Source organism: Gracilinanus agilis, chromosome 2 (genome assembly GCF_016433145.1).
Source record: "Gracilinanus agilis isolate LMUSP501 chromosome 2, AgileGrace, whole genome shotgun sequence".
Lineage (NCBI taxonomy): Eukaryota > Metazoa > Chordata > Mammalia > Didelphimorphia > Didelphidae > Gracilinanus > Gracilinanus agilis.
The window spans coordinates 273,243,378-273,266,704 of NC_058131.1; the positions used below are offsets into that span (position 1 = coordinate 273,243,378).

General features: G+C 43.4%; 1 protein-coding gene across 1 annotated transcript in view; it reads left to right on the forward strand.

Moving 5' to 3' along the window:
• The window catches only part of GPSM1 (G protein signaling modulator 1), a 95,799-nt gene that overhangs the window by 67,162 nt on the left and 5,310 nt on the right, over nt 1–23,327 (forward strand). The window contains exon 12 of the mRNA XM_044659678.1: nt 22,742–22,898. Coding sequence (XP_044515613.1) covers nt 22,742–22,898 — 157 coding nt within the window. The remainder of the gene's footprint in view (nt 1–22,741; nt 22,899–23,327) is intronic.

Below are 23,327 nucleotides of genomic sequence, written 5' to 3' on the forward strand. Positions count from 1 at the left end.
CATCACATCTCTTTTATTGATATCTTTTATGTTTCCCGTCATTTCCAGACATATCTCTATCTCCCCTCTCTCACCCAAAGAGCCATTGCTTGTACCAAAGAATAAAAAAGGGGAAAAAATCAGTTCAGCAAAACCAACTAACACATCAGCCATCTGACAGACTATGCAGTGTTCTACACCCACCTCTGCAAAGGAGGGAGGGAGGGAGCTACAGCTGAGCCTTGAAGAAAGCCAAGGATCCCCAGAGGAGGAGGAGGAGGAGGAGGAAGAGGTCAGGAAGGAGAGGAGTTCAGACTTGGGGGACTGCCAACACCAATGCACAGAGTTGCAAGATAAGCCATCCATCATATGTGAGGAACAAGTAGGCCAGTAAGACTGGACAATAGAGTTCATGGAAGGGTGTAATGCATAAGAATGCTGGAAAGATTGGAAGGGCTACATTGTGAGAAGGTTTAAATACCAAACATAGGAGAATAATTTGATCCTGGAGGCAATAGGGAGCCACTGGAGGTTATTGAGAAAGGGATTAGACCTTTGCTTTAGGAACGTTGCTTTGGCAACTGAGTAGAGGATGAATTGGAATAGAGTGGCAGGTAAGGAATTAAAGGGCTAATAGTCCAGGTGAGAGGAGTTGAGGGTTTAAGATGAAGATAACCATGTAAGAAACAGATGTGAGTGATGTTGTAGAGGTAGAAATGTCAAGATTTGCACTCAGTTAGAGAGATGAGATGAATGGGATTGGGGAGTTACGGATGACACCAAGATTTTGAACTTGGGGATCAAGAGAATGGCAGCCCTCAACAGTAATAAGGAAGGTTGGAAGAGAGGTAGATTTGGAGGAAAGGATAATGAGTTCAGTTTGGAGGATGTTGAGTTTGAGATGCCATGGGGGGACTTGTACTATTCCAAAAAGCCTGAGAAGTAGAGATGAAGCATATTTAGGAGAACTCAGTGGTAGGAGTGTCATGAAAATCCAGAGAGGAGATGAGATACAGAAGGAGAAGGTGATCAAAAGTGTTAATAGTAGAGAATCAAGAAGAATAAGGACTAGGCAGCTGAGTGGCTCAGTGGATAGAGAGCCAGGTCTGGAGATGGGAGGTCCTGGGCTCAGATCTGGCCTCAGACACTTCCTGGCTGGGTAACCCTGGGCAAGTCACTTGACTCCGGTTGCCTAGCCCTTGCCATTCTTCTGCCTTGGAACTGATTCTTGGTACCAATTCTAAGAAGGTAAGGGCTTTAGGTTTTTCTTAAAGGAAGAAGGACTTAGAAAAGGCCATTTGATATTGTAATTAAAGAGTTTTTTTTTTCCTGTTGGTTTTGGAGAAAGCAATTATAGGTGAATGATGAGTTTGGAAACTCAACTGCAGAGGGTTTAGAAGAACTTGGAAGTAGAGGCACTTAGGGCAAATGGTCTTTCCAAGTTTAGCTGAGAGGAAGAGAGAGAGAGAATGCTAACTCATGGGAATATCTAACAAGGATTTTCTAAGGATAGAGAATATTGGCAGCAGGGAAGAACTCAACGGATAGGGAGAGATTGAAGATTAAAGAGAGGAAGAAATGCTGATAAGGGATATCCATTAGAGACAATAGGAAGGAGTGGAATTCAAGGTACATATAGAAGGATCTGGGGCAGCTAGGTGGTGCAGTGGATAGAGCACTGGGCTTAGAGACAAGAAGATCTGAGTTCAAATTCAACCTCAGACACTTACTAGCTGTGTGACCCTAGGGTAAGTCACTTACTCTCCATTTGACTCAGTTCCTCATCTATAAATTGGGGACACACTGGAGAAGGAAATAGCAAACCACTCTAGTATCTTTGCCAAGAAATCCCCATGGACAATCCATGGGGTCACATAGAGTCAGACATAACTGAATGCTTGAACAACAACATAGAAGGAATAACCTTAGAAAGGCTTCATCAACCCAATAAATTCAAGAAACATTTATTAAGCACCTACTATGTGTCAAGCACTATGCTAAACACTGAGGATACAAAAAGAGACCCCAAAAAAACCCTCAAGGAGTTTATAATCTAATGGGGGAGACAAAATGAGAACAAATTTAAATAAAGCAAACTTTATGTGGGACAAATAAGAAATATTTAAGAGAGAAAGCACTAGAATTAAGAGGAGTTAGAGAAGACTTTCTGTAGAAAGAGAGATTTTTAGTTGGGACATAAAGGAAACCGGGAAGGTCAGTAGTTGGAGTAAAGGAGGGAGAATATTCCAGAAATGGGAAACAGCTGGAGAAAATGCCCAGAGCTAAGTGAAGAAGAGAGTGAGGTATGGTGTTAGAGGATTGTAGAGACAGAAGACAGGAAGAAGAGGGAGGGTTTTTTTTTTTTCTTTTTAAATGTCTGTGAAGCATTTTGTGACCTTTATTTATATAAATAGAAGTTAACGTGTAAATTTATTCACATTGTGTACATCATGTAAGTGCTCAATAAATATTTGCTAAAGGATTCAATAACTGAAAGGATTAATAATTCCAGGGTATTTCCATTTTTAGTCCCAGGAACTGTGGGATAGTGAGCATCAGGGAAAGTTGTATTTGTTGGAGGAAGTACTTCTAATGGTAAATAGATTCCTTAGGCACAGAGACTATGGTAGGATCTTGGCAAATGGCCTCAATTTTTTTTTTATTTTGGTAGGAAGGAATAAGAAATGAAGTCCTCAGCTGAGGAGGTGGGTAGAGGGAATGGGTGTCATAGGAGGCTTGACCAGAGAAGAGAAGTTTGGGAGTGCACAATACAGAATTTGTTTGAGGAAGATAAGAAGAAGAATGACCTTGTTCCGGTAAGGATCCAGATCCCAGACATTTGTAAGGGACATAGTCTGCATGTTTTTGTTTCAGAGGAGGTGAGTGTAATCTAGGGTTGAGTTTCTTAAAGTAAGGTTTTGAGGTCAACCTCATGGGCAGGTGGTACTGTTATATCCTCTGAGGTTTTAGGCACAGCAGAGCAGGCACAGGCAGGAAAATAGGAACCCAGCTAGAGGAGTCTAGGAACCCAGGGTGGAGAGATCCTGGGCCCACACTGGAAACAACATCTTGTCTAACTCTAGCATACAAGAAAAGGAAACTGAGGCCTAGGAAACCCCAGGTAGTTAATGACAGAGAGGAAATTTGAAACTGGGTCCTCTGACCCCAAATCCGGTGCTCTTTCCACACTGGACAATATTGCTTCTGGCTATTAGACACTTTCTTTGCCTTTTGGGCCTCAGGAACAATTCATTCTATATTGGTCAGAGCCAATGGCAGAGAAGCCTTAGAGAGGATGCTTATGTTTTGAAGTGACACAGGCAGCATTTACAAATACTGAGAAAAACCTTTCGTGCTCAGCACACAGCCAGACTCTCTTCTCAGTCCAGTCATTTATGCTTTCCCAGAAATAATTAGAACTCAACAAACAAAAACTCCTGGTATTTTGGAAACAAAATCCTTGCATCCTCTACACCAGGTCTTTCTAGATTCCCCACCCGCACCCTAGTTGCTAGAGCTCACACTTTTTTTTTAACCCTTATCTTGTGTCTTAGAATCAACATTATGTATTGGTTCCAAGGCAGAAGGATGAGGGCTAGGCAGTGGGGGTTCAGTGACTTGCCCAGGATCATATAGCTAGAAAGTGGACAAGGCCACATTTGAACCCAGGATCTCCCATCTCTAGGCCTTGCTCTCTCCACTGAACCACCTAGCCACCCCCACAAAATTCACCCTCTTGACATTTCTTTGTATATATTTGGTATATAATATTTATTTTCTTCTGCATGTGGTATCTCCCAATACAAAGGAAGCCACTGGAAGGCAAAGGTATTTGGGGTTTTGTCTGTATTCTCAGAGACTAGCGCTGTGCCGTGTATCTAAAAGAGTTGGAAGAGTTTCACCACATTCTCTGTAGTAACAACTGGAGCTGAGCAACTTTTCTGGTTGTGACACTGACTTCCGGGAGAAGGGCTATGGCCCAGGAACCAGACCAGTGGTGTGCAGGAGCCACTTCACAGGGACTCAGAGCCAATTGTTAAATTTTTAGTGTTAGCATTTTCACCTAAAAAGTCAACAAATGCTATAAGGAAAGCCTTGATTTGTTATTTTTGATGATGGTTTAGACTTGGGAAATGATGGGAAAATGCCAATAATGAAGATTAAACTTAAAAGTATACCCACGTACATTTTTTCTTTGGCGGGATAGTTGTTAAACATTTATCAGCATAATCAAGGACTAGACCCTAGTTATAGGCAGGCATTCTGATATGACAAAAAGAACGCTCGATTTGCTGTCAGAGAATCTGGCTTTGAATCTTTTTTCTGCCTGTAATCTTTGGCAAGTTTCTTGTCTACCTCATCTAAGCCCCATACCTATAAAATGAGGGGACTGGAATAGATGACTCAAAAGCTCCTTCCAGGTCTACGTCTGTGATCCAGTCAACTCTTATGATACAGACATGGCAGGTGGAGCCTCCTGAGCTTTGTTTTGTCCTAGGTTGAGAAACCTTTTACAGAAGATACCAGAAGCAAAAACATTATTTTTTTAGTCTCTTTTTTTTTTTTAAACCCTTGTACTTCGGTGTATTGTCTTATAGATGGAAGATTGGTAAGGGTGGGCAATGGGGGTCAAGTGACTTGCCCAGGGTCACACAGCTGGGAAGTGGCTGAGGCCGGGTTTGAACCTAGGACCTCCTGTCTCTAGGCCTGACTCTCACTCCACTGAGCTACCCAGCTGCCCCCAAAAACATTATTTTTTTAAACATTTTTTTATTTTAATAACAAATTTCCACATACGTTTTCCAAAGTTATAGGATCCATATTATCTCCCTCCTTTCTTCCCTCCCCACTCCTGGAGCTGACAAGCAATTCAATTGTACATATATTGCCACACAAAACATATTTCCATATTATTCATTTTTGTAAGTGAATAATCTTATAAAACCAAAACTCCCAAACATATACCCAAATAAACAAGAGATAAATCATATGTTTTCACCTGCATTTCTATTCCAACGGTTCTTTCTCTGGAGGTGGATAGCATTCTTTTTTATATGTCCTCAAAATTGTCCTGGATCTTTGTATTGCTGTTTATCCCACAATATTGCAGTTATTGTGTACAATGTTTTCCTGGTTCTGCTTATTTCACTCAGCATCAGTTCATGTAGCTCTTTCCAGCTCTATCTGAAATCATCCTGTTCATCATTCCGTATAGCACAATAGTATTCTATCACTATCATATACCACAATTTGTTCAGCCATTCCCCAATTAAGAGATATCCCTTTAGTTTCCAGTTCTTAGGTGCGAAAATATTATTAAAATCTCAGCACCTAAGTAGCCCAGGGGATAGAGCGCCAGATCTAGAGTCCTAAGGACCTGAATTCAAATGTGGCCTCAGGATACTTCCTAACTCTATGACCCTGGACAAGTCACTTAACCTGTATTGCCTAGCCCTTGCTGCTCTTCTGTCTTGGAGCTACTAGAACAGAATGTGAGGATTAAAAAAAACAAAAAAACATTAACCTACAGTTACTATCCTTGAAGGAGTGGTTAGCTTTACACAAAGAACAACGCTATTCTGTGACCGCAGATAGAACCCTGATTCCAGCAACACACAAAGCCCAGGCAGTCACTGATCCCTTCCCCTGGCTTATTCTGTTAAATGATCTGAGAGCCCTGAGGGGTGTCTCACAAATGAGTTGGTTGCACTAGAGGGCTAGGCAAAAGAGTGCCTTTTGATGGTGGATTAGGAATCTCAACCCTCACATAAGAAAGATGGCCCGTTGTGAGGCTCTCCCCAAAGACAGAAGAAGATATCATGGTTCCAGGTAGTTCCCATAAAAAGCATCTGATTTCATTTTCAAGAAGCAGGAAAGAGGCTGTAGAGAGAGGAACAGAAGAGACCACCTTATCCTACAGATTGGACCTCTTCCCGAACTCCCTAGCTAATCCCGCACCAGGTGTCCTTCCTTGCAAAGCTGTACTCCTGTCCCTGGGGGGCTTGGGCTGATGAGCAGCAGCTGGACAGCAGGAAGGAAGAGGCCCCCCCAGAGAGGCTGAGCAGTTTTGCAGGCACACATCGTCCATCACCCAGCCCTGACGAGCCTGTCACCGGGATAGGTCAGGAATTACATGGGCCTGCTTCACAGATCCCAGGTTCAACCCAGGGCAAGAAAGAGGAGAGGCTAGAAAGTTGTGTGTGTGTGTGTGTGTGTGTGTGTGTGTTTCTTAAAGTTGTTCCAAGAATATAGATCTCCAAAAAATACAGCTTGCAGGTGTAGTTCAAAAACCCTTTCCTACGATTTCCGCAGATATTTGATGTCTGCAGTGGGTCTCTGAGATTTCCCTAAAGGAGATCTTCTAGCCTGCTGAAGAGTGAGAGGTAAGAATCTGATTGATTGACAGAAGCTTGGCAATGAGGCAACAGGGCAGCTAAACGGCACAGTGGGTAGGTAGCATGGTAAACTTATAGTGTGGAAGTTGGAAGTTCAAATCCTACTTTAGACACTCACTAGCTGTGTGATCCTGGGTAAATGACTTAACCCCTCTCAGTCCTAAGTTCCTCATCTATAAAATGGGAATAATAACAGTGGCACTTGTCTCACAAGGTGAGTATAAAGATCAAACAAGATAAATTGAAAAAACATTTGTAAACCTTAAAGCACTATATAAATGTCTAGCTTTTTGCACTGCTTGCTCTTAGAGGTATCTAGGAAGGCCATTGTTAGGTTTCAGATCTCTCTTGCCAGCTTGAGTTCTCTATAAAACTATTTATTTATCCACTTCCTCTTCCTTCCAAGGGTCCCCTCCCAACCACCTGATCCCATTCTCCCCAACATTGGTTGTCACTGCAATGATACACCTGGTCTTTGGGGAGATTTGGACAAATAGAAATAGAAAAGGAAATGAGCTTAAGTGGGAAAAACTAATCTCTATGCTTATATAACATTTGGAACTTTTTTCAAAGGACATTCATGTTTGTTTTGTTACCTGATCTTTAGAAAACCCCTGTGAAGCTAGCACAATGGAATTATTTTCCCCGTTTTACAGATAGGGAAACACGTGGTCACAAAATTAATGCCAGAAGATTACCTTTGTAACCTTGTTAATTCAACAAACAGTGAGCACTTAATGTGCTGGGCATTGGGCTACAAATTTTAAAATATATATATATTTGTGGTCAAAAAATTTTGTTTTTCAGTGGGCATCAAATACATGGAACCTCCCTGAACCTCAGTTTCCTAATCTGTAAAATGAAGTGTTAGACCAGATAGCTTCTGAGGTCCCTTCCAGCTCTAGAATCAGACACATGCTGGTAAATAGTTAACAGCCAACTCTTGGGGGGGAGAAAAATGAACCTAGGTCACACTTTTAACATTAATCTGCTTTGTTAACATTTTCTCCATTATTTTCTAAAATCCAGGCAATCAATAAAACAATATACCAAGCTTTGATTTGTAACATTTACCAATTTCTAGTTGTAAATTTTCGCACTAAAAGTTAACCATTGTGGGAGGAGGTGGGCATAACTAGGTGGTTCAATAGATAGAGATCCAGACCTGGAGACTGGAGGTCCTGGGTTCAAATCTGTCTTCAGATACTTCCTAGCTGTGGGACCCTGGGCAAGTCACTGAACTCCCCCTCCCCCCCCCCCCATTGCCTAGCCTTTACCACTCTTCTGCCTTGGAAGTGACATTTAGCATTGATTCTAAGACAAAAGGTAAGGTTGTTTTTTAAAAAGAAAGAAAATTAACAATTGGTTCTTGGTTCCAGTTCTAGATGGCTCCTTCACCTCTACCATCCCCTCTATTATTCTATGGTCAGAGAAGTTCAATAGAAAATAATGTGAAAAAAGAGAGAGAAAGAAGAGGGAATGAGGGAATCCCTGAAGAAAGATAACAATTCTAAAAGAGAGATGAGAGAACATTTCCCTGACATAGGGTTCAAGTGCTTTGTGACAAGAGATAGAATGTCAAATTCAAGGAGCATCAGGTTGTCCAGTTGACCTGAGACAGAGAATATTTGCATGAAAGGGAATAATGTTAAATAAACTAGGAGAGTTAGGTAGAAGCCAGGACATGGAGAGCCTTGAATGCCAGGATGAGGAATTTTGTCCTTCTTAGATCTTTGGCCAAAAGGTTCACCTATTGCAGGGGTCGGCAACCTTTTTGGCCGTGAGAGCCATAAACACCACATTTTTTAAAATGTAATTTCGTGAGAGCCGTACAGTGCTCACAGCGCGCTCCTGTAACAGCACCTGAAAAAAAATTGACTTTATGGCTCCTGCAGAAAGAGCCATATCTGGCCCTCAAAAGAGCCAGATATGGCTCGAGAGCCATACGTTGCCGACCCCTGACCTATTGGAATGATTAGGGATAAAACCAGGTCTCCTGATAGTCCTTGTCTGTTTTTTTCTATTCTGCCAACTTGTTTAAGTACTCATTATTGACCTGCTCTCGTGGCATAGCTAACCACTGAGTAGCAATGTCTCATGAAGGAGTTGGAAAAGGAGATCGGAGCTTGTTTCCTAAACCTCAGCTGCTAGGAGGACAGACTCCTTGAAGCCTGAAGAACAAATCTCAAGACATCTTACTTTAGCCAAGAAGGGAATGCATTTATGGCATTTTGAATGAGTATAAACAATTCTAAATGAATCTATCTAAATCCTTGGATCCACAGCAGTGGGGTAGGTAGAGCTATTAAAGTGTTGAGTAGGTTGTTTGAGGATGTCCCTAATCTGAGATGATGCCAGGAAATTACTCTGGACTCAGTTCAGCGACAAGATCTGGGCCAGGGGAAATGGGAGTGACCAGTGTGTCAATTCTCATATCACAGAAATCAGTTCATTTTCAGAACAATATGACAGCTCATTGTTACATATAGGGTTACAGAGTTCTTTCTTCACAACAATTCCGGGATGGAGAGAGTGAGAGTTTTGCTATTCCCGTTTTACAGATGATAAATCTGAGGTTCTGAGGGGACAAATGACTTGCAAATGGTCCCCAAACTACTGAGACAATTGTAAGATGTAAAAACCCTGTCTGTCACCTGAATCCATGTCCAGCATGATCTAGTCCAGCCCTGGTGACAACTACCCTCAATTCTTTCCTTAGCCTTCTTTTAACAGGAAATAGTCTATTTGCAAATGTTGGATTTGGCCAGTCAGAACAGTTGGTGGAAGGTGGAGGAAGCCTGGGGTCCAACGAAGACTACCAGCTTGCTTTGGAATAAAGGCTCATGGGGCAGCTGGGTAGCTCAGTGGTGTGAGAGTCAGGCCTAGAGACAGGAGGTCCTAGGTTCAAACCCGGCCTCAGCCACTTCCCAGCTGTGTGACCCTGGGCAAGTCACTTGACCCCCATTGCCCACCCTTACCACTCTTCCACCTATGAGACAATACACCGAAGGAAGTACAAGGGTTAAAAAAAAAAGAGAAAGAAAGAAAGAAAGAAAGACTCATTAGTGGTCCTCCTTCCATCTCAGTGAGCCTCTGTTCACCCATTTGTAAAAACTTGTGGCTTGACTAATTGGTTGTGTGTGATAGGAAAGCCTCCCCACTCTCTGCAAAGCATTCGTTTCAGTAAAGCATTGAGATAATCTGAGGAATTAGCCTGTCTCCCCACTTCAGCCGTATTTTAAAATAAATTCTATTGATATATTTTGGCTTTACAAGCAAGTCACTATAAATACACCTGTATGGCCTCTCTGTTTCCCCTTCCAGCGCTATGCCTTACAACAAAGATTTTATTTTAATAAAAAGACAAAAGAAAAAGAAGGGGAAAAAATTAAGCAGAACAGATTGATACATAAAAAAGCTTTGACAGTAAACGCAATAGTGCATTTCCGTGGACCCCCTCCTCCCCTCACTTCTGCAAAAGAAAGGGGAGAAAGGGTTATCTTTCTATCTCTTCTTTGGGCCCAAGCCTGTTCTTTTCAGTCCCCAAGCCCAGCACGGGATTCTGTGCTTTCCAGAATTCAGGATCGGTAGGGCGAGGATCCTGGAGAGAAGAGGTGTTTATCTAAGATACACAGAGCCTTCTCTGTGATAGAGGCTAGTTTTGGGTTTCCAGCAAAGAAGCCAAAGGAAGCCTCAACTTGTGGCCCCTGGAGGTGTGGGAGTAGAGGTCTCTATGCCCAGGGGGCTAAGCCCCTGCGGAACTGGAGGGGGAAATCCTTTTGAATTGGTTTCTAAGAGGCTTGTGTGTGTGCGCGCCTGGAGAAGGTGGGCGGGGAGCTGGAGAGTGGGAGGGACCCCTCGCTGTCCCTGCTCCGAGCGCCAGTATACAATTCCCTGGCTCCCGGAGAGCTTGGCTGTCTCTTTAAGCCTCCAGCGGGCGGTGGTGGCACTCCCGGCTGCCGCTGGGGAATCTTGGCACGGGGGTCGCCTTTCACATGGCTGGGGCGCTCCAGCTGCTCGCTCCCTGCGCCGTGGCTGCTGCAGGAGCTGGGCTGTCCAGCCCGGAGGAGCGCTAAATTAGCCAAGCTCAGCCGAGCCCAACCTGACCTTGCTCCCAGAGCCTGGCCCTGGCAGGCTGCAGACCAGAGAACGGAGCAATTGACTTCTGTTCTGGGTAAGTGTCCCAGGACCCTGGGAAAGGGAGGAGGCTGACATATGGAGACTTGGGAGCAGGGACATTGTCTCTTTTGTTGTGTGGAATTTGGGATGCTGGAACGCCCCCCCCCCCCCAGGAGAAATTCTGAAGACAGAATGATAATGACCTCGCCTTTCCCTGGGGAGGGGAAGAGACCGTGGGCTGCCCAGCTATCCTTCCTTCCTGCCTTGTGTGTATTTAGTCAACAAGGACTCTGCATGTGTGTCTGTGTGTGCGCTGCTGAGAGGTCCCAGCTTACCAGAAAGTGCCCCAAAGCGAGTCTCCCTCCCTTTTGTCAAGAAAGACATTTGCATCTGAGTGAGCGCCTATTATTGCATGTTTTAACCCTGGAGTTGGACGGTTACATTCTCTGAGTCTAGCCCATTGAGGGGGCCCGGCGGGAGAGGAGTGGAGGGAATTTGGAGTCTCCTGAGTTTAAAAAGAGTTCCCGTTCTCTCCATTTTGGTTCTCTGGGGGTCTAGACCTGTTGAGAGCAAGCGGGCTGGGCACAGGAGGTTGGAGGAAAAAAAAGAAAAGGAAAGGAAAGAGCCACCTAAAAGGGAAGAGTACAGTTGTTTAGTCATAAGAGGTGGGGGCTGTGGGATAATACTATTCTGAGGCGTGATTGCAGTAAAGAGCTCTTGTGAAAGGGCTGCTAGGCACTTTCTTTATACATGGCTGGTGGGGAGGCTTGGGTGACACTTAGGCACTTGATCCATGATTGGAGAAGGAAAGAAGTTAGGTTAAAGCAAGAAAGATTTGAATAACCCATTAAGAAAGAACTTCCTGACCATCTGGGTTTCATAGAGCTAGGAGGGACCTTAAAAAAACCATCTTCTCCAAATTCCCTATTTTACAGATGATGGCATTGAGGCCCAGAAGCATGAAATGACTTTCTCAGAGTCATCCAGATAGTAGGTGGCAAAGCTAGGATCTTACTCCTTTTACTCCAGTCAGTGTTCATTTGTCTGGGTCATGCAGGTGGTTTAAGAAATCATCACCAACCTGTGGGCAGCGGAGCTGGAAATCGATGCCCTCTCAAAGCCCTTTCCAACTCTCACAACTTGATTTTCTTGAGAAAGTTTGTCACCCAGGCATTCTGCTTGTTGTTATTAAAGATACATACTAAATCTTATATGTTCCTCAAGAAAAGGATGTTGAGGAAGGGATGGCTTCCAAGTCTGGGTCTGGGGCTAGGGATGGGAATAAGAGATTCCAGTACCAAGTGCCATCTCCATGATGCCTTTGCTTGCATCTGTCCATGGAGTCATCAACATTGGCTGAACAGCATCTTTTGTCTCTGGAGTGGAAACAGGACCAAGGGAAGTGATCCCCACTGTTAGGTCAAGAAACTTGGAAACTGAAAGTATTTTATTCTAATCCCATTTTTCTCACTATGGTTTCCTCTGAGACCATAAAATTTATATCTAGGAGGGTCTGGAATATATAGTCTATTTCCCCCTGCAGCTTTTCAGGGGGCAAGAGCAGAGCCTCTGGACCAACTGAAGGAAGAGAGCTATTTCAACCTTTCCAAGAGAGAATCCTTTCTTAGCTGTTACTGAGCACTAAGAGAAAAGATCATCCCTTTCCCTCCACCTTGATCCTGCAGAGAGATTCCCTCCACAGGTTCATAATGGTCTGGCTTTAATCAATAAGGAAAGGATCAGGCAAAATACTATTGGAACTACTGTGAGCATTTGGTCTTACAAGGGATGGGGATATGAATGTGTCTATATGCATGAGAGACAGAGAGAGTGCCTAAATAATGTCCCATGAGCAGTAGCACATGTTGGCTGTAAACTTTAACTCATCCCTAGCTGATCTTGTCAAGTTAACACTGCTAATACTTGTAGCCCAGATAGTCCCTCAGGTGGCATATATTGAGACCTATTTGTGCCTTCTCATCTTGTTTATGACCTAAGGAAGGAAGAAAGGATATACTATACAACTAAGTGCTTTATAGATATTAATTTATTTTCACAACTACCTTGTGAGGTAGGTGCTGTTATGATCTCCATTTTATAGTTGAGGAAACTAAGGCAGACAGTTTAAATGATTCACCCAGGGTCACAAAGCTAGTAAGTATTTGAGTCTAGATTTGAACTCAGGCCTTCATGATTTGTAGCGTATTGTACTACACTGTACTACATAGCTAGGAACTTCCTCAAGTTGTTCTTTTAATATTTGGGGGATACCAAGACAACAATCAGTCTATTTGTGATCTCTTGCTACATGACCCGTCTACCTCTTTTCCCAATAATATGCCTTCTTGATGATATATTGTTTGCTATCTTTCACATGTAAGTTGTCATTAGTAACATGGTGAATCGTACTTACCACCGGGTGTCTTTCCGGTACCCTTTGAGTCATCTGTAATTTTATTTCTTTTTTTAAAAATCCTCTTATTGATGCTCTTTTTTGTACATGGCTGTCACTTCCCAATGACTCCTTTCCTCCCCCAACCTCCTCCCACTCCACAGAGAAGAACCCTCACTTATAATAAATACAATGTTGATTTTTCTGAGCTATGGTATTATATGGTAACACTAGGAAAAAATATTAGTGTTAAGGAGATAGGCTAATACTAACAACCCTCATTTACAAAGAACAGACTAATAAGGTGATCATTAGGGTTATTATTCACATTTTATCCATGAGATAACCAAGGTAGGGTTTAGTGATTTACTTATGACTACACAGCCAATCTAGAATAGTATGGAGGCTCTAGGTCTCTTTCTACTACTTCAGAAAGACATTAACTCTATGTTTTCTTTTTTTATTTATTTAAATTTATTTGTTTGTTACATTAAAATACCCAGTCAACCCCCTCCCTCCTTCCCCTTCCTGCATTAGAGAAGACATCATTTGACAGGAAGATATCTATATCTATATAAAACTGTGTCTCACTTATTTCTCTTTATCAGTTCTTTCTCTGGGGTAGACATACACAAGTCAATTTTCAAACAATATTTCTGTTGCCATATATAATTTTCTCTTGGTTCTACTAGTTTCAATTGTCATAATTTCATGTAGGTCTTCCCATGTTTTTCCAAAACTAACCTGCTCATTATTTCTTATGGTTCAGTAGCATTCCATCACAATCATGTGCCATGGCTCATTTAGCCATTCCTGAGGCAATGGATATCTCTTCAATTTCCAATTCTTTGCCACCATAGAGAACTACTATAGATATTTTTATTTTTTTTTTTTAATTTTTAAAACCCTTAACTTCTGTGTATTGGTTCATAGGTGGAAGAGTGGTAAGGGTGGGCAATGGGGTTCAAGTGACTTGCCCAGGGTCACACAGCTGGGAAGTGTCTGAGGCCGGATTTGAACCTAGGACCTCCTGTCTCTAGGCCTGACTCTTAACCCACTGAGCTACCCAGCTGCCCCTACTATAGATATTTTAGAACATATAAGTCCTTTTCCTTTTTCTATGATCACTTTAGAAAATAAACCTAATGATGGTATTGCCAGATCAAGAGGTATACACAGATTTAAAATTCTTTGATAAGTATTCTAGATTTCTCTCCAAAATGGTTGGATCAGTCCACAGTTCCACCAACAATGTATGAGTGTCCTCATTTTTCATATCCCCTCCGATGTTTGTCACTTTGCCCTTTTATCATTTTAGCTAATCTGTTAGGTTGAAATGATTTCTCAAAGTTGTTGTGATTTCATTTTTCTAATCAATAATAATTTAGAGCTTTTTTCATATTGTTATATATCGCTTTGAAATATCTTTTCTTGATTCAAAATCAAGATAGTATCAATGCTTTGCAGTGAGTGCACCTGTCTCTTTATCCCTCTGCCTGGTGGGTCAAATTTCTGCTGAGCTCCTAAGCCTGCCTGAATGGAAATGGTCATTGCTAAGTAACTAGAGTCATGAGCTAATAGTAAATTGCACTGGTAGCTGGAATAAGGATATGAATTGACCTTCAAATTGTGTGTGCTCTAAAATGTTAACATCAGTTTATAACCTTGTCAGTGTTTAGAAGGGAACCTTGAGTCAGACTCATTGACAGAAAACTGTCCAAGTCTGGGGAGTAGAGGTTGGGAAGAAAAGATGATCTTTGAGAAAGACAAAGGGATGCCAGGTTGGGCATTCTGTAAGTAGGCATTCTATAACTCAGCTGGCTCAGGACCAACTCTGGTGAGGACCACAGGACATCCTGAAAATGAATCCACAGCTTCATTTAGTCCGGGTAATGAGCAGGTGAAAGATTCCAAGGCTATGCTGAGGTCGGGACACCCACAACTGGGTCTCTCCTGGTGTTTTCACAAGAGAAAATATGTTGGTCTAAGGAATCCTAGATTTCTGAAGGGCATCTTGGGTGCTAAGTCCAGAAAAGACCATGATCTCAAAGTCAGAAAAGAGAGAAAAAGGAAGTACCTAGGGGAGTCCAAAAGTGGGGAGAGAGGAACTAAAGCCTTTAATGGCGAGCAACCCAGATCACAATGGGAATGGGGAGGGCTAAACATCCTGCTGGCCTACTACCTGGAGGGCTCCATTCTAATATAAGCTTAGTCCTTTGCACTTCTTGCTTTACTAAGATTTCTTCAGAGTGGATAACAGGTGTCACTTTTGTCCCATGCCTCCTATCTGGGAATCCCTCACAGCTGTGAGCTCAAGTCCTAGTTTTGTGGGATCTAGTAAAATCATCCCATCCCAAAGGTCATATACAAATTCTGGGAGCAAATTGGAAAATCCATATGCTATGCCAGAAACTTCCCTGGAATGGGAAAATTGGGGGAAGGGAGAACACTTCTCCCTAATCCTAAGGTCTAATCAAACCTTTCTCTTCACCCTCTCCGGAGTAAGGTGGAGTCTGCTCTAAGCTCAGCTCACTCCTACCTACTTCTTCTATGTCTGTTGGTAACAAAAGAGACAGTGAAAATTCCCCCAGAGACAGCTACAGCTTCTTCAGCATCTTGTTATGGGCCAGGTGTCCAGGAAAAACAAACAGTCCAGTGGCCACCTGGTTTCCTCCCAGATCAGCACCATTCTCTGTCCCCCAAGGATTTTAACCAAGGATTTGTAGGTTTGTTTTTTAACCCTAATTCTCAAGGAGAAAATGAGTGGGAGAATTCTTGCCATTACCCAGAAAGCCAGAGAGATATGATGGGAAAGAGTGATGATATTGGCATGATTTGCCTTCAGGGCTTCCTGTGCTTTTCTGAACCATTTTTTAAAACTACATTTCCCACCATTTTCATCAGAGGCTCCTGGTGCTCTCATGATTTTTCAGCCTTTCCATCAAAGGAGCAAACCAATGTCTAAAAATCACTCACCCTATAGGTGTTCGCAGACTTAGGCACATGCTCCTTCCCAGAGGATTTGGATTTTCATGGAGTCAAGTGGCAGTGCATAAGGAATGAAGCCCCTATTGTAGCTTCCAGGACATGCCATCTGTAGGTATTTGATTTGGAGTTGCCCCACCAACCTAAGAATGTCAGTGTCATATTTCCTTTGGTGACATGGTCTGTCTCACTTTTGAGAGGCAGCTAGATGAGCCGAGTGTGCTAGTCCTGGAGTCAGGGAGACCGGAGTTCAAATCCAGCCTCAGAAATTTAATGGTTGTGTGACCCTGGGCGAGCCACTTAATCTTTTTCTTCCTCAGCTTCCTCTACTTCCTCATAATAGCACTCAAATCACAGTGTTGTTGTGAAGATCAAATGAAATAATATTTTTAAAGTGCTGAGCTTAGTACCTGAAACATTGAAGGTGCTTAATAAATGTTTCATTCCCTCCCTCCCTAAATGCTTATTACCATCTCCCCCATCTTTTCCTTTTTAAGGGCTATTGGAAATTTTGCCAAGTAGGAGGTCAGGGAAGCTAGAACCTAAGATTGGCAGGATCTGAGTCCGAGTCAGATTAAGCCAAAGACAGATTGAGGGGGTAGAGGCCAGTGGAATAATGTGACTTCAAACCAACCACCCTCTTTAAAGGTCAGTGTCAAAAAAAAAAAAAGTACACTTCCACTTCTCCTTGACCTTAGCAACAAAAATAGTTGGGCCTCACAATAGCTCTGTTCGCCTGTAAGCCACCATCTGCTTGGGTCAGGGACAAGTATTTCTGGTTGTGGCACAGTCCCTTCCCTGGGATTAGCTTTATAGGGAGTTCCCTGGTGCCTCCGAAAGAGTGGTTGTGGGTCAGTGATTTGGGGATTGTGGAGGTGGCCTCAGCCCTTAACCCCAGGGGGAAGAAAATACTTCTGGGCTGCTTGAACTTGGAAAGTGGGAAATCCTAAGAATATGAGAACACCCTCTGGGTCAACCTCACCTTCCCTCCAAGCCACGTTCCTCACTCCATCTAAGGGGCGATTTGTGGGAAGCTGGGATCACCCCCCTGCTGCCATCACCCAGGTTAGGGACATCCCCAAACATCCTTAACTTTCATTTTAACCTGCCATCAATCTGTCATCCAGGGATTTACCTAAACCTGTCTGGAGCCTGTTTATACTCCCATCCTGTTTTACCTCTTGGAGAACTAGTTTCCTAAGTCTCTTCCTTGCTGAGTGGAAGTGTGACAACTTATGTGATTGGTTTTATTTTTTTATTTCTTTCTTTTTATTTTTTTTAACCCTTACTTTCCATCTTAGAATCAATACTGTGTATTGGTGCCAAGGCAGAAGAGTGGTAAGGGCTAGGCAATGGGGGTTAAGTGACTTGTCCAGGGTCACACAGCTAGGAAGTATCTGAGGACAGATTTGAATCCAGGACCTCTAGGCCTGGCTCTCAATCTACAGAGTAACCCAGCTGCCCCCTTCCCCCTCTCCCCCCCAATATGTGACTGGTTTTTAAAACTATAAGAGATTCCTAATTCACCTAAGACTGACCCCTCTCCTCCCCACAACTTGGAAGGAGCCAAGTCTGGCAGCTAGGATAGAGGGCTGGGCCTGGAGTGGGGAAGACCTGAGTTCAAGTCCTGCCTTATATGCTTCCTAACTGTGTGATCTGGGCAAGGCTGTTAACCCCCATTGCCTAGCCCTTACCACTCTTCTGCCTTGGCACCAATACACAGTATTGATTCTAAGATGGGCAAGTCACTTAATCTCTCTGTCCTCAGTTTCCTTAACTATAAAATGAGAGTGAGTACAATGCCTACCTGTTGTGAGGATCAGACAAATAACATCTGTAAAGTGCTTAACACAGTTCCTGGCACTTAGTGAATACTTAAGCATGCTTCTTCCCTCCCCCTTTCCTAATCTCTAGACTTCACTCATCCTTTCTTAGCTGATATCTCCTCAGATTGAAGAAACATCATTTAGTCTTTCCTGTTGAGGAGAAGTAGAATCCTGAGTTGTTATATATAATCTTAGAATCTCAAATTCATAGATTCAGGGTGCAGCAAGGGACTCAGTGAATAGTCAGGCCTAGAGACAGGAGGCCCTGGGTTCAAATCTGACCTCAGACATCTATCTTTGTGACCCTGAGCAAGTCACTTAACCCCCTTTGCCTAGCCCTGACCGCTCTTCTGCCTTGGAATCAATCACAGTATTGATTCTAAGACGAAGGGTAAAGGTTTTAAAAAAAGATCATAAAATCATAGGACAGAGTGTGCCAGAGCCAAAGGAGACTTTGTTGTTCGGTCGTGTCTGACTCTTCATGACCCCATTCGGGGTTTTCTTGGCCAGGATACTAGAATGCTTTTCCATTTCCTTCTCAGCTCATTTTACAGATGAGGAAACCAAAGCAAACTGAGTTAAGGGATTTTCCCAGAGTCACACAACTAGGAAGTGTCCAAGGCTGGGTTTGAACTCAGGTCTTCCTGGCACTATCCACTGGGCTACCTAGCTGCTCAGAAGGAGACCTTAACAAACACCTTGTCCAGCAGTCTTATTTTACCAAGGAGGGACCTGACACCTAGAGAGAAGGTCGAACACACAGCATATTCATAACAGGAAAGAGACTAGAACCTAGATCTCCCCATTCCCAGGCCAGCGATTTTCCCACTCTCTCTGCAGTGACTCTCTTTCCAGGACTCTGATCTAAAAAGAAAGCCTAGAATAATTCCCAAATCAGGACATACCCAAAAGTCCAGCCTATTCCTGCATCTATCTCCACCTCTCTATTCCTTCTAGCCTCTGTTCTCCTTCCGCCCTGACTTGAGGGCCAGAAATGCTGTTTTCAAGATGACAACTGAGGACACTTAGAGACAAACAGGAGCTCTGAGAAGACCAGGAGCAGAAGCAGCTCTCCTGAACCTGCTTTCCTTCTCTCACCTCCTGCCCTGGATGTCGATTTTAGGGGAGAAATAAGTGACATCCCAAACTGGGAGGAAAGGGATACAATCCTCAGAGTCCAACCCTTTCTTTCAATAGGTGGGATCCCTGGGGATGGGGTAGGTAGCAAAGAGGGGAGACCTGAGAACTTGGCTCTTGGCCTTGCTCTGAGGTTGGAGGACGGGGTAATGAGCGCAGCCGAGTTTATTCCTCTCAAGTCTTTTTGATAATAAAATCATAGAGCTAAAAGGGACCTTAGAGACCATTGATTCCAACTCTCATTTTACAGAAGAGGAAACTGAGTCACAGAAAGATATGGGTTGCTCAGGGTCATTGTTATTGTTCAGTTTTGTCCAACTCTTCTTGACCTCTTGGAGTGTTCTTGGCAAGGATACTGGTATGGTTTGCCATTTCATTCTCCAGTGGATCCTTTTTTCAGGCAATCGGCTAGAAAGAACTCAGGTGTTCCTGACTCCAGGCCCAGAATTCTATCCACTGAGCCACCTGGCTGCCTCCTGGGCAGAGGTTAAGTGAATTGTCCAAGGTCACACAGGAAGATGGATTTGAACTCGGGTCTTCCTGACCCCTAGCCCAGTGTTCTCTCCATTGAGCCAAAGCTGCTTTTTTGCTCAAGGTCACACAATTAGTACCTCAGGTCTTCCTGATTCTAAATCCAGAAAAGGACCCTGGTTGTAGTCCTAGCCTGACCACTAACTTTCTATATGACCTTAGACAAGTCATTTCTCCTTTCTAAGACCTACTATCCTCATTTGTAAAACAAAGAGAATAGTCATCTCTCAAAACACCATCAATCTACCTACAAGCATTTATGAATTGACTACTGTGTATTAGGCACTAAGGATATAAAGGAAATAGCCCCTACCCTCATGGAACCTGTGTTCATCAACATATGCAAAATAAATCTTGAGTGATTGGTGAGAATGGAGGAGAGAGAGAAGCGCTAACCACTGAAAGAATTAAGAGAGGCTTCATGTAGGAGGCAGCATTTGAGCAGAGCTTTGAAGGTTGCTTTGGAAGATGTAAAGTCTTGCACACTCATGAATGAGTATTATTCTAAAGCTGACCCAAAGGCGCTCCTCCAAGAAGGTAACAGGGAGGAGAACTTCCCATAGAAGGGAATGCCCTCCCTCATTGCTTCTGAGCCCCCTGAATGCTGCTCTGTGGCTGGATTGGCTCCAGGGTCTCAAAAGCCCGGATCTGTCCAACTTGGTCAGGCCAGCAACTGTGGCTTCTCCAGGGACCCAGACTAAATATAGGACAGTAGTCATTTAAGGACTGCTTTACCGAAGCCTCCAAACCTACAATTTGGTGCTAGTGAGTCTGACATTTGCAGCTGGTGGGACAGGAGTTTGGGGGGAGGGTAGTTCCCCAGAGGAACAGTACCAGCCGTCAGAATCTCTGGAAGCAGTTTTCAGAGTTTTGGATCAGAGCTTCTGCCCCTGACACTATTGTCCACGATGGATAGATGGTCATACAAGGAATCAAATGTGAGGAGAGCCTTATATTAGGTTTGGGATCCAAGTCACCTAAGACAGTGCCGCATGCCCATGGCTCCCCCTCTTCCCCCCCCACCTCCTTTTTCCTTCATCAGCCTTTTAATACTCTCCTGTTCAGGTAGTAAGAGCCATCCCCACCCACACCCAAGAAAACCCTCTATTAGCCCTCGTGAGAGGCAATATTGTATGATGGCTAGGCAGCTGGCTTCTAAGCCAGGAACATCTGGATACAAGTGCAGCCCCTGACACTTGCTGACTGTGGCCCAGAGTGAGTCACAATCTCTTGGTGCTAGAAGCTTCTGGTCTTCATTGGAAGGAGTTTCCTCACTGGGGAGTCACCGATATGATAGAAGTCACCAGTAAGGTCTCTTTCCCACCTTCCTGCTTTGTGCAGAAATACTTACTGAGAGTATCCTGTAGACCCGGACCAAATTGAGATAACAGTTTAGGGATCTTCAAAACCTTTAGAATCTTTAGCTCCTAGGGCATCTAGGTGGTTCAATGGATTGAGAGTCAGGCCTAAAGACAAGAGGTCCTGGGTTCAAATCTGGCCTCAGACACTTCCTAGCTGTGTGACCCTGGGCAAGTCACTTAACCCTGAACTGCCTAGCCTTATCACTCTTCTGTCTTGGGATCAATACATAATATTGAATCTAAAGCAGAAAGTAAAGTTTCAAATTCTTTAATTATTTATGCGGATTCATTTATTTATTTATATGTATGTTGGGGTGTGTGTACACACTTGCACACAACTCACACTCACATAGGCTAAAAGTGTCCTATAGACCCAGACCAAATTTAGAGAATGGTTAGGGCTGTTCAAAACCTTTAGAATCTTTCGCTCCAGCATGAGATAAGCCAGATAAACCTTACTTGGCACTAGACTGGATGGCTTTCTTCACTTTGCAAAGTCATCGCTTTCAAACACTTGAAAACAATTAAAGAACCGGTTGTTTGTTCTGCTTATCACAAGTTAGAAGCAACTTGGCCTTTGCATTGCTATCCATTAGCTTTCTTTCCAAGAATGTTGGTATGGTACCCTGGTTGGCTCTGAATGACCATAAATGGCTGCCCGAGGCCTGAGCTATCTGCAAATATTCCAAATGAAGTTTTCTCCTCCATTTGGTGCTTACTAAGTATTCAAATGGATTTTGGCCATGACCTAGAGATGCTCAGATCTATGCTCCCCTTCGGAATCAAGCAAGAGAATAAAGAATTAATTTTGACTTTGATGAGTTGTAGCTCCTTCCTGAGATCATCCCAAACGGTACTGAATTATTGGGGAAATCTGATTTATGCCAGTCACTGATTTCTGCCTTCACTTTCCACAGCCAAATTTTATTTTTATTTTTTTTAAACATTTATTAATATTCATTTTTAACATGGTTACATGATTCATGCTCCTACTTTCCCCTTCGCCCCCCACACTCCCCCCACCCATGGCCGATGCACATTTCCACTAGTTTTGTCATGTGTCCTTGATCAAGACCTATTTCCAAATTGTTGGTAGTTGCATTGGTGTGGTAGTTTTGAGTCCACATCCTCAATCATGTCCACCCCGACCCATTCCACAGCCCAATTTTGGTCCACATTGAAGATAGAGGAGCATAAGGACATGGGCATTAGGGGAGGGGGGCGGGAAGTGGGATGAACCTAGAAGTTTATTTTATTTATTTAAAGCCCTTACCTTCCATCTTAGAATCAATACTATGTATTAGTCCCAAGGCAGAAGAGTGGTAAGGCTTGGCAATTGGGGTTAAGTAACTTTTCCAGGGTCACACAGCTAGGAAGTGTCCGAGGCCAGATTTGTACCCAGGACCTCCTGGTCCTGGCTCTCAATCCACTGAGCTACCCAGCTACCCCTGAACCTAGAAGTTTAAAGAAAATAACAAAATATCAGGCACTCCAGGACCAACACTCTTCTTCCTATATCACCTGTTTCTTCTCTGCTGATGTAAAATCTTCAGTTAAGTATATTAGCTTTCCTAATGATGGCCCATTGCTGGCCTGACTTAACCATCAACTCCCTGAAGTCAGGGGCCATGTCTATATTTCTATTTATCTCCCAACATTCAGCAACAATAGTCTATTCACAAAAGACTCCAAATAAATCAACCAGATAGATATTTACTGAATACCTCATATATAAGTGTTAATTCTTTCCAAGTACTAAGGGAGAGAATCCCTGCCCCACACCCCCCAAAAAAATGACACAAGAGTCACTCTGGGAAAGACTGGGGTGCATTTAACTGTCCCAGGAAGACAGGGTTATAGAAACAGGAAGATCTAAGTCTGGTTTCATTGGCCTATACTCTAACCATTGAACTGACTAGATCTAGAGGCCAGAAGAGAGATAGCTTGCTCCAGGACGAATCTATTGCCATCTCTCCTACCATTTTGACTTCTCTTCCATCCCTCCTATCCTTCCAGAAAATCCCACGAGCACCATCTGATGAGGAATGTTTCTTTGACCTACTGAGTAAATTTCAGAGCAACCGGATGGATGATCAACGCTGCCCACTAGAAGAGGGCCAAGCTGGGGCAGCTGAGGCCAACACCCCTACTCCCACCCTGGAGGAAAGAATATGTAAGTTGAAAGTCAGGTTGAGGGCGGGATGCAGGTCATGGAACCATAGAAGCTAGAGTCATGGAATATCAGAGCTGTCAGAGACTTGAAGGGTCTGTCACAATAAGTCCAAGCCCCTCCTTTTACTGACGGAGTCAAATAAGAGGCCCAAACTGGAGAACTGAATTGCCAAGTTGACAGTTATTCAATGACAGATCTAGAGCTAAAACTCAAGTTTCTTAACTTGTAGTCTGTTTATTCCACTAAACCAGGCTGCTTCTCAGTCCCTCACTCCATTTCTGGGCACGAAGATTTCCCTGAGTCTAATTTAAACTGGGCCCACCTGAGAAACTCACAAGGTGGCCTGGGTCCAAAGGCACCTCACCTCAGCCACGACAACAATGATGTTTTCCTCCATGCGGATGGAGGCAGCATCAGCACCAGAGATTC